Below are 15,789 nucleotides of genomic sequence, written 5' to 3'. Positions count from 1 at the left end.
AACAAAATTTTTGCTCTTAACAAAGTCGAATAATTTACCATTTTTCCATCAGTATTGGTTTTTCGAATCTCAGTGCATCGTTGACACCACTTCCTCCTATATCTTTAGACTCAGATAAAGTCAGCTTAATAAAGCATTAAAAGCAGCTCATAAATTTGTTCTTATGCTACATCTCTTTGTACTTGCACATTTGCTGCTGTGACCAGTTTGTTAAATTGAAACTCATCCATTTATGCCCAAACTCAACAGATCTCACAAACACAACATTTTACAAATGCACATTTATGCGCATAAATATATCGCATATTAAGACTTCATAAAACAAATTTATCAAATAAATATTCATCAATCGCATAATACAATTTAAATATCTATGTAGTCTGCTTGCAGGCGCACCTTTGCACTTCTGCTCTGCACTTTGTGCAGACAACAGCAACTTCAAAAATGAATTGCAGATAAGACTGTAAAATAATAATAGCATGAAATTCCTTAAATAAATGGAGTTAGGTATGTATGTATGTGCGAGTGTGTATGGATTGCATGCCGAATGTGACAGCAAACAAGCAGTTTGAATGAAAATTTTCTTTGTATGAATGAAATTTTCTTTGTAGATTAAATAAAAAGACTTTTCACAAAATGTTATCTCAACATAAATCTCGAAATAAATGCAAAATCTATTTGCAAAATAATTTGGACTAGATAAAGGAGCCTGCAGTATACACACATATAGTACATACCTATGTACATACATAAGACAAAATAGAGCAGTCTGCGTGCAGAGATTGAAGTGAAAGAAATAATATTGAGTTGCATATTTTATCAACAGAAATGGTGCAATGAGTGTTGATATGTAAATTTCTAGTTGGAAGTTCAATGTCTACGCATTAAAATGACAAAATATATGTAAATGTTCATATGCAAGAAATTTGCTTACTTTCTTTAACACAAATTTGTATGTATGCAGCGTTGGATGTTCGAATGATAGATTGAATTATATAGAGTTGGGCATAGCGCTGTACTAAGGGTTGTAGTTGTTTGAAAGGGCTTTTCATTTTTACGCATATGCGTACATATGCAAACGTATGCATACATATACAAGTTATAGTGCATAGCATGAACTTTTACACGTACATACATACATATGAATTTACAAAGACAAGCCATCCTTAATTTGACATACATCGATTGGGCATTAATTGAGTTATAGAACTTTTGAATGTTGTAGTGGAGGTTTACAAGTTTTGCCATTTTTATTATAGACATTAAAATAAAGAACAAATTAAAGATATCCAGACATTACATAATATATACAAATAAATACCAGAAATACTGTTGATACATAAATAAGTTATAGGATGGTATTGATACAAGAATGAATACAGCAAATTAAATCTCAAGGTACGCCGCATACTTGAAAATGAAAATGGCTGTGCATTGACTAGCGAAGGAAGGGTTTTAAAAATTATTTGAGGGTGATAAATATCTAAACAGCAGATAGTGTACCTTAAACTGCGTATCCAGCGGGCATACGATGTAGTACCGCTAGCCAACAAAATGAGAAAAAAAAACATTGCCGAGCTGCGATCTGCAAACTTCTAAAATCGAGAAAAAAATAGACTAATGAACCGATTTTCATTTTCTTTTTTTAAAAATTTGTGTTATCGCATTGGCTATCGTTGTACGTACAAAATTTTGAAAATAACTATTTTTTTGGGCCTGCTGAAAATTAAAAAAAGGGTGAAAAACACTCATCGAAACTCAAATCACCACCATTTTTTCAAAAAAAAAAAAAAACAAACAAACCAAAAAAAATGGCTACGTACAACGATAGCTACTATTGTCTAGATTAATAAACTTTTTGGTTTTTTGATTTCAGATGATTATTCATTGCTGTATCGCTGCCACCACACGTCATTTTTTTACGTTGATTTACATAAATGTGTCTATTTTCAATATATTTTAATAAAAATTGACAACAACATATTTTAATACATATATTATATAATAAATTGCCTTTTGTCCGATCCTCGAATAATCATTCCTACTTACAAAAAAAATTCCCAAAACTCGACTATTTTTTGACCCACACAGTGGCGTTCCCCCTTAAATATAAATTTTTTCAGTAATTTTTTTAAATACAAATATTTTTAAATATAAGTTATAAAAAATGTGCAAATAAATACATTTTTTTGGTATTTTTTTTAATAAATTTTTTTATTGTAAATACATTTTTTTTAAAACATTTTTTAAAATAATTTTTCAAATAAATACATTTTTTTGATATTTTCTCCAATACATTTTTAGAAATAAATTTTTTTTATAAATTTTTTAAGATAATTTTTTTAATAAATCTTTTTAAATAAACTTTTTTTTATATCTTTTGAATAAAAAGATTTAAAAAACATTTGTTTAATACTTTTTTTTTTAATGAAAATATTTTTAAATACAATTTTTTAATATTTTTTATATACAAATTTTTGTAAATCTAATTTATTTAAACATAAATTTTTTAAAATACAATGTTTTTAAATAAATTTTTCTTAATAAATTTTTTTAGATAAATTTGTTTTAATAAATCTTTTTGAATAAAATTTTTTTTTTATTTTTTGAATAAAAAGTTTAAAAAAACATTTGTTTAACACTTTTTGTAAATGAAATTTTTTTAAGAGTTAATTATCCAAACAAGTTTTTTTTAATACTGTTTTTCTCTCGAAACTCAAATATGCCACTGCTCAACAATCGCCACTGATTTATAGAGATAAGGTATTGCTCCAAGAAAGCAACTTTTTAGCTCCGCTGTAGTTATTTAGATATATATTTTTTTAATTTTTTTGTTTGTAAAAATTTTCTTAAATGTATTTTTTTTTTAAATAAAAACTTTTTATTTAAATTTTTTTAAGTCAAATTTTATTAAACATAAATCTTTTAATATAACTTTTTTAAATACATTTTTTAATACATTTCCTTAATTTTTTTTTACTTTTTTTTGTAACATAAATTTTTCTCAATATAAATTAAGAAAACAATTTTGTAAATACACTTTATTTATAAAAATTGTTTGTACCCATAAATTAAACAAAAAAAAATTTTTGAATTAGAGGTTAACCTTTTCAAACGCAACTTCTTAAAACACCACTACCCAATAAACGCAATCGTTTCATAAAAATTATGTATTACTTTGACAACGCAACTTTTTAGTTTCGTTGTAGTCTTTAAATACAATTTTTTCAATATTTTTCTTTAATAAAAGCTTTTTAAATACAAACTTTTCCAAACATAATTTTTTTAAATATAAATTGTAAAAAATGCAGTATTTTAATATATCAGAATTTTTCTTAATACTTTTTTATATACAAATATTTTTAATATAAATTATAAAAAAAATATTTTTGAAAAGTTTAGTCTAGTGCAACTGCCCAAAACGCAACTACTCAACGAATGCAATAGGGAATTTTTTTCTCGTATGCCTCTGCATATGTAGTTCAATAAAAATAAAAATTTTTGATATTTGGTTTTTATTTTTTATTTATTTTTTTTGTAATAATTACATTTTTTTGGTGTTTGGTTTTATCGTTTTTTGTTTCTCAATATTTGATATTTTTTGATATTTGATCTTTAGTTTCTTTTCATAAATTTTTTTTTTTTGTTATTGTTGTTTTTTAGTTCAACTTTTTTATATAAATCTAATTCAATTTTTTTCTTTTTGTATTTTTTTTTTTAATTTTTTTAAAATAAATCATCATAAACCTGTGGATAAATTCAAAATCTTAAAATCATTCAAACCATAACATTCAACTTTAAAAAGGTGAAAATATGAACGCATGTGAATTCTTTGCAGACTCATATTTTTTGGATTAGATTTCCTAGCGTTTCGCTCTTACTTCAGGGCTTTCTGCTTCTTAATGGTCTTTCATTCGATAAAAAGCACATACTAAGTTGTTCAATAAGTTTTGCTATTCGACAAGAAAAACAAAATTTTATGGTTTGAAATACACTTTATCGTTCTGATGAAAAATAATTTATTTCTTTTGCAAACTGGGTCTGTTTTACATTTTTTCCCCTTCAGCTGGTCAAAAAGGTTCCAATAATTTTTAGAATTTATTGTTTTACCAAATCCCCTTTTGCATCCCAAAAAACTTATGTTTGGAAAAGTGCGAGGACCGTGCTTTACGTAAAAAGTGACTTAATTATATAAGCATGAGTGTACTTCCTTTATATATAGCAGCATCTGTCTTAATAGGGGCCGTGCCTCGTTTACCATATAATAATTTAAATTAAAATTTTTAATTTTGTTGCTAGTAAAAATCTTACGATTTTATTTTATTTATTTTATTTGATTTGATTTCATCCATTGACATCACATGTGCATTTCTTTTGTGCAATTCACTTGCAATTGATTGCATTTTTAATGTATTTTAAATATCTTTCGTGCATTTTAATTTTTTTTCTCATTGATACACATTTTATTTCCCTCATTGCTTGCAATCTATTCTTTACAAATTTTCTTCATTAAAATCTTCAATCATCACCTTTCTCCCATTTAATTTTTTTTCAGTTATTTTTATTTCTTTCGTACAGCTCTGCAGCTCTTTTATTTATTAATTTTCTTTTAATTTTTTTATTTTTGTTTTTGTTTTTGTCAATCCATTCTTTCATATTCCTATACAATTTTCTGCACTTCTTAAGTCGCTGCGGCTGCAACTGACTTTTCGCGATTTCTTTCAATGCATTTCTCTCGACCACTTTGACCTTTTTTTGCCTGCACTCAGGCGGCATTTAGGAATATAGGTTTGTATGTGTGTAAGCGTATATTTTTAATTAGCAATTAATGTACAGCGAGCAATACTATACCACCTTCGCCATAAATTGATTTGCCCATTTGCCTGTCCTAACCCAGCAGGGAAAACTTGAACGTTTTCATTAGTTTGCCGAAGCAGAATGGTGCGATTTCGCGTATTATGAACCATTTCGCTGCTCGTTTTTGTGGTAATAGTGACATCTATGATTATATCATACTTTAACAGTGTCAAAGCAGAAAAATATAAAGTAATATTCTCCCATGACTACTGCGACGTCATGTGATGACTACGATTTCTTACGCATTAAGTTGTTGCTTAGCAAAAGGAAAATCGCAGAAAAATCGACTCACCAGCTGCTTATGGGGAAGGTCATATGATACTTAGTTCTAAATATAATATCAAAGAAGTATACCAGTTCCCGGCACTAATAGATTTCCCTGCATGGTATCATTTGCTAATTTGCAAGTATTGGTTATGTTTGACGTTTATGTGGCTAAGTATGCGACTGTAGATGGGTGTGTGTATACGTATGTATGCATGTGTACGCTTCAATTGCATTGCGGTTCTTTTGTTTCCTCTTCCGTTTCCTATACGTTTGATGTGGAGGAAGTGGTTATATGCTTGGCTGATTGGTTGACTCTCGCTCTGCCTTAGCTGTGCCATAGCCGACAATTCATACTCGTAGTTTGGTTGTTTGATTGGGATTGACTTTGGGTTTATGGGGTGGCTGCTCTGTCTACCTGCCACTTGCTTGGCTCAATGAAACGAGAACGTATTGATTTGGGTCTCCGCTTCGCTCGATTTTTAATTGCACGTAATTGATGCTGCGGTTACGCTGTAGTGGCATAATGACTAATTGAAGTTAAAATAAGAAATGACGAATATATTCAATGAAGATGAGTGCGCGACGTTGAAGTGGTCTTACAGTGAAATCAAGCAAATAAATCGACAAAAGAGGTATGAAGGATGGTGGCAGTGGCAGCAGAAGCAGCAGCAATTCATTGAATGTCTTTGTAACTGAATTAATTTTTGTGTTAATAAGGCAAATAATTGATAAAATGAGATTGAAATGTATTCTTGGCGTCCTGTGAGGATCGTCCAAAGGGTTGCTTGCCCTGTTGCTGAAATGTATAATATTTAATTGAATTTTAATGGCATGATTGATGGATTGACGTATGAGGTTGTACCATATGTATGTGTCTGGTGTTTGTGTGTGTGTGTGTGTGTGCAGAAGTTGCTTGCAAAAGAAAAAGTTATATTTTTTTTTCATACACGCAAACAAAAATGTTGAAAAGTGGAATTTCTGTTACATGAAACATTTTTTTATGAATGTATGGAAGGTGTACATATACATCGGCGTTCAAAATAATAGCAGCACGAGGAATTACAAGGATTTAACAATCTTTTATTTTTTTTTTCATAACTCAGTTTTTTATATTTTTATAAAAATGTTATGCATTCTACAAATAAAAACCATATAACCCAAGGTCAAAGCTTTTCACGAAAATGTAGACAAAATTTAAATTTTTTTTTATTTTTTATTAAGAATTTTTAGTATCAGTATACAAAATGTAAGTTTCAGGTACATCAAAATTTTTGTGAATTTAAAAAAAAATTCTCTCTGAGGCCTTAAGCCTTTTTTCCATATATAGGGTGGTTAAGTTTCAGGGGCCGGTGTTGATTTTGAATAAAATACAATTTTTTAGGAAATTATTATCATTTCTCTTTATTATGATAATATTGGTATAGCTCAATTATGTATGGAACAAAATATCGGCCAAAGGGCCGCCACAGCCTCGGCAGCGCACCTCCATCCGATGGTCCAAATTTTCGATGACGCTGAGACATAATTGAGGTTCTATGCCGTTAATGTGCCGAATTATCTCAACCTCTAGCTCTTAAATTGTTGCTGGCTTATCGACGTATACAATTTCTTTCAAAAAACCCTAAAGAAAGAAGTTCAACGGTGTCGTTGACGTTTAGATGTGGTTCACATTCAACATCGGCCCTTGAAATTTAACCACCCTTTAAAAGACATGTTTAATATGGAAAAAAGTACTCAACAACCCGATTTTTTACCCCTTTCAAACTTACGCTAAAAATACTTAAAATTTTGATGACAAGATTTTTGAAAAAAAAAATTCGCTGAAGCATTGAGCATTTTTTCCGTATAAAAGACGTGGTTTATGTGGAAAAATTTGTCAATAACGCAAAATAATGCAAAAAAAATTATCAAAACTCAACGTGATTTTAAAGCGACTTCAATCTATCACTTCTTTTTAAAAAGTTGAAAATTTTGTTGATAATTTTTTTAAACTTGTTAAATTTTTGTGAATTTGGTAGAAAGTTTGGAGCTTTCAGATATATGGTTTGTATTATAAAACGTACAATATTTTTATAAAAAACAAAAAAATAAAAAATGCAAAAACAAAAATTATAAAAACTTGATAATTAATCCGCTATTACTATTTTGAGCACAAGTTCTTGTTAACATTACCACGAAAAATGATGCCAGAAAAAATGCTAAAAATGATATTCGTTTTCACATTTTAACATTCACCTTTTCTATTTAATCTAACTTACAGAAATGGAAAGCGCGCCACGCAATGTACAAGTCCGTCCACTGAGTTCCTCAACAATGGTTATAACGTGGGAACCGCCAGAGACACCAAATGGACAAGTGACCGTAAGTAGAATTTTTTTTAAATATTTTTTCTTTTGTAGAATTAAAAATTTCACAGTACTTAGACAAAATTTTAAAGTAAAATTTGAAAAAATAGTATTGCGGTTAACTAGAAAACTCAAAAAATACAACAAAATCTTAAAATAAGATTTCGAAAAAAAATTAACAATTAAAAATAGAGTTATTCACAGTGTTATACAATATAATTATTATTATTAGGATTTGAAAAAATTTGTATTTCGAATAACAGGAAAAAATAACAAAATCTTAAGGGAGCGCAAGGTGCCGAGCTACATAGTGCAGAGCACAGAAAATATTTAAGTTGACTTTGTAACAGCTGCTATCAGCTAGCAACGCATAAGCAATCATTCATAAAAGCCATTGGCAAATATAAAAATATCAATCTCTTCAAATTTTAGAATAAAGATTCAAAATATGTTTATGCGATAACAACTGTGCAGAAAATGCTCGAATTTGCACATAGTTGTTTAGAGTTCGAAGCTAATTCCTTCTAGAAAGTTTTTGTTGGACTTAATTTGCATAAACTTACAAAAGAAGTGTGTCTATAAGCCGAAATGTCTTAGGTTAGGTTAGGTTGGCCTGGCTAGCCGAAAGCCATCACATAGACCTATTGGTCCTTAGTGGTACCAGATAGAGCTTAATCCTTACGTTTCCTTGTAGTAGGCTTCTTGTAATAAGCCTGCGTCTTTACGAATCTAAGTAAGCTCTGAAGCTCTAACGCCGAGAGGCATTCTAACCTCTCATATTATAGAACTCCTAACATTTCATTCGGGTTCTAGCTAATACAGGGCAAGAACATAGAAAGTGTTCAAGAGTTTCCCTCTCTTCTAGTTCGTTGCAAAATCTACAGCTATCATTGTTTGCAATTCCCATCTTGTATACGTATACCGCTAACAAATTGTGGCCTGTCAGTATACCTACGATAGTTCTGCTTTCCTAATTTTGTATTAATAACCATAATATTACAATATCCGGTATCCGTTGCTATGCCTCGTTGAATAAAATCAAAGCAACAAATCAAAAAAATATCAAGCAAAATTATCTTTATTAATTTTCTCTCTCAAACCGTTTTTGAACTTTGCATTTGCGTCATAGTTGAACAGCTTATGCGGATTATGAAGTCTAGAGTGTGCTATAAATAGTAGGAAATAGGAAAAACTAAGATTTTTTAGATTAAATTTAAGAAAATATTCGATTATTAGTGACGAATGAGAGTGGTGGCGCGGCCTGGGGGCTGTGGGAAGGGAGTTCCATCATAAAAACATGCCTATAACCTTCATTGGGTTAAAATATGAATGTATAAAAATGTTTACGTCATTTGGTGTTGTCGTTTCGTAGTGATGCGCGGACAACGTACAGATTTTCACCTTTATAGTATTGATTGGTCGTATACTTTTTTCGATCTGTAGATTTTACTTTTCTTAGTTCGCCTGAAAATTTCTCATGTGACGTATACCGAAAGTTTCAAACTCTATACATACTTTATAAAAATTCAACAAGTTTTTCTCAAAATTTCAAACTTTATAGTCAGAATTGTTGGAAAAATTCTGGGTGTGCGATTTAGTGCAGGTGCAAGTTTAAAGTGGCTCAAAATTCTCGTTGATTTTTGACAGTGAAGTGCTCAGCACTTTCTCCATTATAACAAATGCACGATATTTTTTATGTGGTAGAAAATTAATTATATTTTGATAAATGTTTTTTTTTTAATAAAAAAACTAAATAATTTTTTTTTACAATCACTTTTAATACTTATCAGGCTGTTAAGCCCGAAAAAACGGACGATTGTCATAATTTTCTTTTAATATGTTTTGGAACTTTTATTCAAATGAGGCATATATCATACTCAAGGGTAACTCTCGAAGAATACATTTTGGTGTTTTATTTTAAAAAATGTTATTATTTATTGTTGATATCGCCCCTTCCCCGAAACGCCGTTGAGGATTGCGGTGATTGCGGTAGTGCTTGAGCATCTGAACTGAAATCAATAAAATTTTTGTAGAAAAATGTTTTTTAATGAATCTGAACGGTTTATTTACCCAAAAAAAAATTTCTCGATATGAAAACCGCTTTGCACCAAAAAAAACGATTTTTGAGGGGTTGAAAATTTAAAAAGATTAATTCCAGCGAACTATGCAAATTTTTATAAAAAGTGAAGCGTTCAGATTCACGAGGTGGTTACTTCGAATAATTAAAAAAAAAGTTTATTTTTTATCGGTCAAATAGTTGTTGATAAATAATATTCACCGCGACGGTAATTTTCAAAAAAAACGAAATAATTATATTCATAGGTATATCTACCAAAAATATTTATGCAGCTGTGAAGTTTAAAACTTCAATTCGAAATCCAAAAACAATAAATAGCAAATATCAAATGTTTCCCCTTCCTTTTCCAACTGTTGTGCGCCCATTTCGATTACTGCTTACGCTCACTCTCTCCTCTGCATGCGGATGTATGGTCACCCCTGTGTTCCCTCTGGCAAACAGTTGACTGTTTTATTTGATAGCTCGAATGGTTATTGCCTTACAACGATTTTGTTGTGTGCCAACACATTTTGAGGTTTATTAAATTTGCATCAAATAGCTGAAATCACTTCATAATAAAATGAAGGTATGTAAATAATAAAATGAAGAGAGAAAATTAAGTGTTGCACATGGGAGTAAATCATAAATATGAAATGGGCGTAGAACAGTGAAGAATTTTATTTAAAAGTTATAAGAAACAAAAGTAATGTGATTCTTTCTAACTGTTGAAGAAATCCACATGAAATACTGTAAACAAAATAAGTGTTTTACTTATAGTCTCTTGACGATCTTGGCTTACAATCTTACTTGTAAAGGGTGATTTTTTAAGAACTATAGGAAAGTTTTTCAAAAAAACACACGTAATATTCAAAAAAATGCATGAAATTTTTATTTAAATCGACAGTAAAGTCCATATAATTATATGCTTGAAGATTATTTCGTGCAAATGTTGGGCGCGACTGCGCTTCAAATGGTCCATCCGCTTTGTCCAATTTTGGCACACTCTTCCCAATGTTTCGGCCGGTATCTCACATATAAATGCTTTAATGTTGTCTTCCAATGCGTTAATTGAAGCAGGCTTGTCTGAATAGACATGAGCTTTATTAACATAGTCCCACAAAAAATAATCTAAAGGCGTTATATCGCACGACCTGGGTGGCCAATTGACAGGTCCTGAACGTGAAATAAAATGTTCACCGAACTCTCCTCTCAACAAGTCCATTGTTACGCTGCTGTGTAGCATGTGCCACCGTCTTGCTGAAACCACAAGTCATGCAAGTCAAGCTCTTGCATTTTGGGCAAAAAAAGTTGGATATCATTTCAGGGTAGCGCTCACCATTCACAGTTACGTTACGATTCGCAGCATCTTTGAAGAAGTACGGTCCAATGAGCCCTCCAGCCCATAAACTGCACCAAACTGTGACTTTTTCTGGATACATTGGTAGCTCTTGCAATTCTTCTGGCTGATCTTCACTCCAAAATCGACCATTCTGCTTATTTACGTACCCATTGATCCAAAAACGAGCTTCGTCGCTGAACACAATTTTCCGATAAAAAAGTGGATATTCGGCCAACTTTCCAGGAGCCCATTCACCAAAAATTCTGCGTTGCGGTAGGTCGTTCGGCTTCAATTCTTGCACCAGCTGTATTTTGAAAGGCTTCACGCCTAAATCCTTTCGCAAAATGTTCCACGTTGTTGAGTAACAGAGGCCCAATTGCTGCGAACGGCGACGAATCGATATTTGCTGGTCATCATTAACACTGGCCGATACAGCTGCGATATTTTCTTCAGTTCGCACTCTACGTGTGCGTGTTGGTGGTTTGATGTCCAATAATGTAAATTTTGTTCTAAATTTAGTCACAATAGCTCGAATAGCCGCTTCAGTGGGTCGATTAAACTGACCATAAAATGGAAGAAGCGCGCGATAAACTTTCTTAACAGAACACGCATTTTTATAATAAAATTCAATGATTTGCAAGCGTTGTTTGTTTGTTAGGCGATTCATGGTTAAATTATAGACCAAACTGAAGATGTTTGACAGTAAAACAAAATACGAAACGTGTGTCAGCTGTTTAAACCAACTGTTTAAGAAGATAATAGCTAAAAAATCACCCTTTATATGTAAGTGTGAAACTTTGTTTGTTTGTAATTTACTGAGCATTTCTATGCTCAATATCTCGTCGTTGCTCAGATTCCAAAGATCGGTGGTCGAGAATAGATCCATGAGCTGCGCCAGGCGTTATTGTTTGTATTTTATTTTCTGGCCATCTGGTATGTCGTACAGCAGTTCACGCTCACTCAGGTAACTCTGGAGAATCCTTAGCAGGTATGCAGGTATTCGAAAGCTTTCTCGTAGTGCCTTTATAATGTCAATCCATTCATACATCAATTCGTACATCAAGCGTTGCTAGGACGGTGAGCGCTGCTTACCACCTCCTCTATGGCGTAAAGGGTTATTCTTCCGCGTCGGAAACCGTATTGCCTTGCTGACAATCCCCCTGAACTCTTAACAGATTCTGCAAGCCTGCGTTGTATGAGTTTCTTAAGCGATTTCCCGGCGCTGTCCAGCATGCAAAGCGGACGCCAAGCAGACGGTTGCGTTGGGTCACCCATACCCTTACTTATCAGCGTGCGTCAGTTTAATGACCATATGTGTATATATACTTTCCAATCATAGCATATCATATGCATATTTTACTTATATAATCTTTCAACACTTAGCAGCACTCAAGTGAGCGCCCGGATGTATGCTAAGCTAAGCTCCCAAAATCGATGTGTTGAAGTGTTTTGTGAATACCGAAGTGAATGCATTGTATGTACTTAAGCAATATTGTTTTATGTAAATAGCAAAGTTATGTGCAAGATTTACACAATATTTGATGCTTTCAAGTTATTAAGAAATATAGGAAATTGATGCAATAATTTAGCATTGCATTTTGATTATGATGGAAATGTTGCTCTTCGTTTATTTTGATAAGTTTATTATTCCCATCATTATGGCTACACAAACAAATGCAAGCAAAGTGTATTAAATTTGTGAAAACATTTTCGGTTTATCTCATTTGCTTTGATATATTTATTAATGGCTTAATAATGAGTAGAAATAGAATGTTTATAATTTCAGTTTAATATTTGGGAATTTGCGTGCAAAGTTATGCAAATCAGTTATGAATAGTGAGGTAATGTAGATGACGGTAATTTTGAGGTTTAGAAATCTCTGAGTGTGCATAGAATAATAACAGTGCATAGATTGATGATAAGAGCTTATTAAACTGAATAGAATTATGCCGGTTAAGTGGATAGTATGAAGTGTAAGTCCATGGATATGCATATGACTCACGTGACATTTGTCTTTAAACGTTTGGATGCCGGCTTTGGAAAGGAAAATAATAATAATAGTATTTTTGGCGAACTTTCATTCCTATGTTGTGCATCTGCATATTTTCCTTTAAAGAGCGGTAGTGATTGGAATGCTTGACGCCGTTTTGGTGCATTTTCTTTTCCCCTTTCTCTCTCTCTCTCTCTCTCTCTCTCTCTCTCCCGTTCCTACGGCATTCGCTTCTGCGTTACCAGAGCGACCCGGATGTATGTCCGACCAAGGACTGTCACTCCAGCAGCATTTCCCATACATGCATGGGGAAAGTTTATGCTGCTACAACAACAACTATAACATTCACTTTTTCCCGAAGCAGAAACCGACAAAAATCGCTGGAAAAACTATTCAGTTCTCTATAATAAAAAACAAAAATAGATTTACTTAAAATTCAGTTCACTAAATCCGAAGATAGTGACAATTTTAAAAACTTACCATATCTTAAAATTCATAAGACCGAAATTTTGAAATACTGGAATCGCGATAATCCTTCTACTTTTGTGACATTCGACTAGCCTTTTTAGAGTCAGCAAAAAATTTTACATAAAACTGATGGCATTTGATACGTCTTAGGTTAGGTTAGGTTGAAGCGGTTGTCCTGGGGGACACACTCAGGCTCATAGCCCATTTTGATGTCGCGTGGGGAGCTTTTCCTTATCTCTCCTAAAACTAGTGTGTGCTTTTCAAAAATTTTAAAATATCTCTGATTTCTGTAGAACTGAGATCTTCCAACTCATCAAAAAATTGTTCACCCAGAATAGTAAACCTGCGACTGGATAGAGCACAGTAGGTGCGAGATTGTCTCTTCTTCGTCCTCATCTAGACAACTTCTGCGGGCAACGGGCAATTTTGATACGTCTTGGTTATGAGAATTTTGCAAAATTGTTTGTCTGATGATAATTATTGATAAAAAAATGCTAATAATGAAATGAAGCCCATATTTTTAATTGTTTTTTTTTAGTACTTGCCTCGGTTTCACTAACAAATTTCAATCAGGAGCTCTAGGTTGTTAACCTAGGATTGCTATCCGCACGATGGCGCTGGCAGTTAGATTTAGCTGGTGGGAGCAGCATGTCGTTTTTCAGCCGCTTGCTACGAGACAGATACTGTTTTGAGCTTAGAAATGCTTATTGAAAGGAGACGCTTCCTCGCCAGTGTCGGTGATGGATTTGCACTTGTAGTTTTTATATTTTTTTTATTTTCTAATATCAGAGCCGCTTGCCCAGCATACTACGTTCGTATACCCCATCCGCTGCTTGTCTGGAACTGCTTATTTGTTGGAAAAAACTTATTCGCAGCTAAGCTCCATATCTGAATGCAATTCGCTATCCGAAATCTGTGATACGTCCGATTTTTGTTGATGTTTACCATTTTTAGTAAAATTTTACTAATTCAAGGTATTCACAAAAGTAAAAAAAATTGTTTTCGTTTTTTTGAAAAAAGGTAAATTTTCGATTTTTTGAAAAAAACTAAATTTTCGATTTATGTTGTAGAAATGTATAAAAAAAAGCTTTTCGATTTTTTTCTCTCATTTGTTTAAACTAATATTTCTAGGAAAAATGTAAGGTAGAATTATTTTTTTTCTGAAAAATTTTAAGTTAGAATATTTTACACATTTCTTCAAAAAAAATTTCTAGAAAAATTTTAAAATACAATAGAATTCTTTGTGAAAAATGTTTGGATAGAAAAAGGTAAGATAAGATTTTTTGTGAAAAATTTTAGGATAGAATTTTTCACTAATATCTTTACATTAATATTTCTAGAAAATTTTTAAGATGGCATTTTTTTTGAAAAATTGTAAGATAGAATTTTATACACATTTCTTCAAAAAAAATTTCTAGAAAAATGTTAAGATAAAATTTTTTGTGAAAAATGTTTAGATAGAAAAAGGTAAGATAAAATTTTTTGTGAAAAATTTTAAGATAGAATTTTTCACTAATTTCTTTAAATTAATATTTCTAGAAAATTTTTAATGGACTATGAATAAGTTCGTGCGGTTTTACAACAGATGGCGTAACTTGATTATTATTCCATCGATCCACATTTCCAAACATTCATTGGAGAGCTACTGTCGTAAGGCACAAACGTCAGTATAAGTTTTTTATTTGAAGCGTAAACAACAATATTTTTACCACACTTGAAAATGTCGAATTTCGTGCCAAATAATGTGTTTTTGCGGGGAAAAAAGCAGCCGAAAGTCATCGTATCTTGGTGGAAGTTTATGGTGAGCATGCTCTATCTGAGCGAACGTGCCAGAAGTGGTTTGCACGCTTTAAAAGTGGTGATTTTGGCTTGGAAGACGAAGAACGCGAGGGTGCGCCGCCAAAGTTCATGGATACCGAATTGGAGGAATTGCTCGATCAAGATCCGGCTCAAACGCAAGAAGAGGTTGCAAAAACTTTGGGAGTTGATCAATCAACCATTTCCAAACGTTTAAAAGCCATGGGAATGATCCGAAAGGTAGGCCATTGGGTGCCGTATGAATTGAAGCCAAGAGACGTTGAACGCCGTTTTATGGCATGCGAACAACTGCTTCAACGGCACAAAAGAAAGGGTTTTTTGCATCGAATTGTGACTGGCGATGAAAAGTGGGTCCATTACGACAATCCAAAACGTCGGGCAACGTATGGATACCCTGGCCATGCTTCAACATCGACGTCGGCGCAGAATATTCATGGCCTGAAGGTTATGCTGTGTATCTGGTGGGACCAGCTGGGTGTTGTGTATTATGAGCTACTGAAACCGAATGAAACGATTACGGGGGATGTCTACCGACGACAATTGATGCGTTTGAGCCGAGCACTGCGAGAAAAACGGCCGCAATACGCCGATAGACACGACAAAGTTATTTTGCAACATGACAATGCTCGGCCACATGTTGCACAAGTGG

The 15,789-nt window shown here is 32.4% G+C and overlaps 1 protein-coding gene across 3 annotated transcripts in view; it reads left to right on the top strand.

Moving 5' to 3' along the window:
- LOC128865100 (tyrosine-protein phosphatase Lar) overlaps positions 1-15,789 on the top strand; it is a 271,747-nt gene that overhangs the window by 116,227 nt on the left and 139,731 nt on the right. For all 3 annotated transcript variants that reach the window (XM_054105073.1, XM_054105071.1, XM_054105072.1), the window contains one exon: positions 7,385-7,485. In XM_054105073.1, the coding sequence (XP_053961048.1) occupies positions 7,385-7,485 (101 nt within the window). The remainder of the gene's footprint in view (positions 1-7,384; positions 7,486-15,789) is intronic.

Source organism: Anastrepha ludens, chromosome 5 (assembly GCF_028408465.1).
Source record: "Anastrepha ludens isolate Willacy chromosome 5, idAnaLude1.1, whole genome shotgun sequence".
Classification (NCBI taxonomy): Eukaryota; Metazoa; Arthropoda; class Insecta; order Diptera; family Tephritidae; genus Anastrepha; species Anastrepha ludens.
This window is presented reverse-complemented; position numbering and strand designations above follow the sequence as displayed.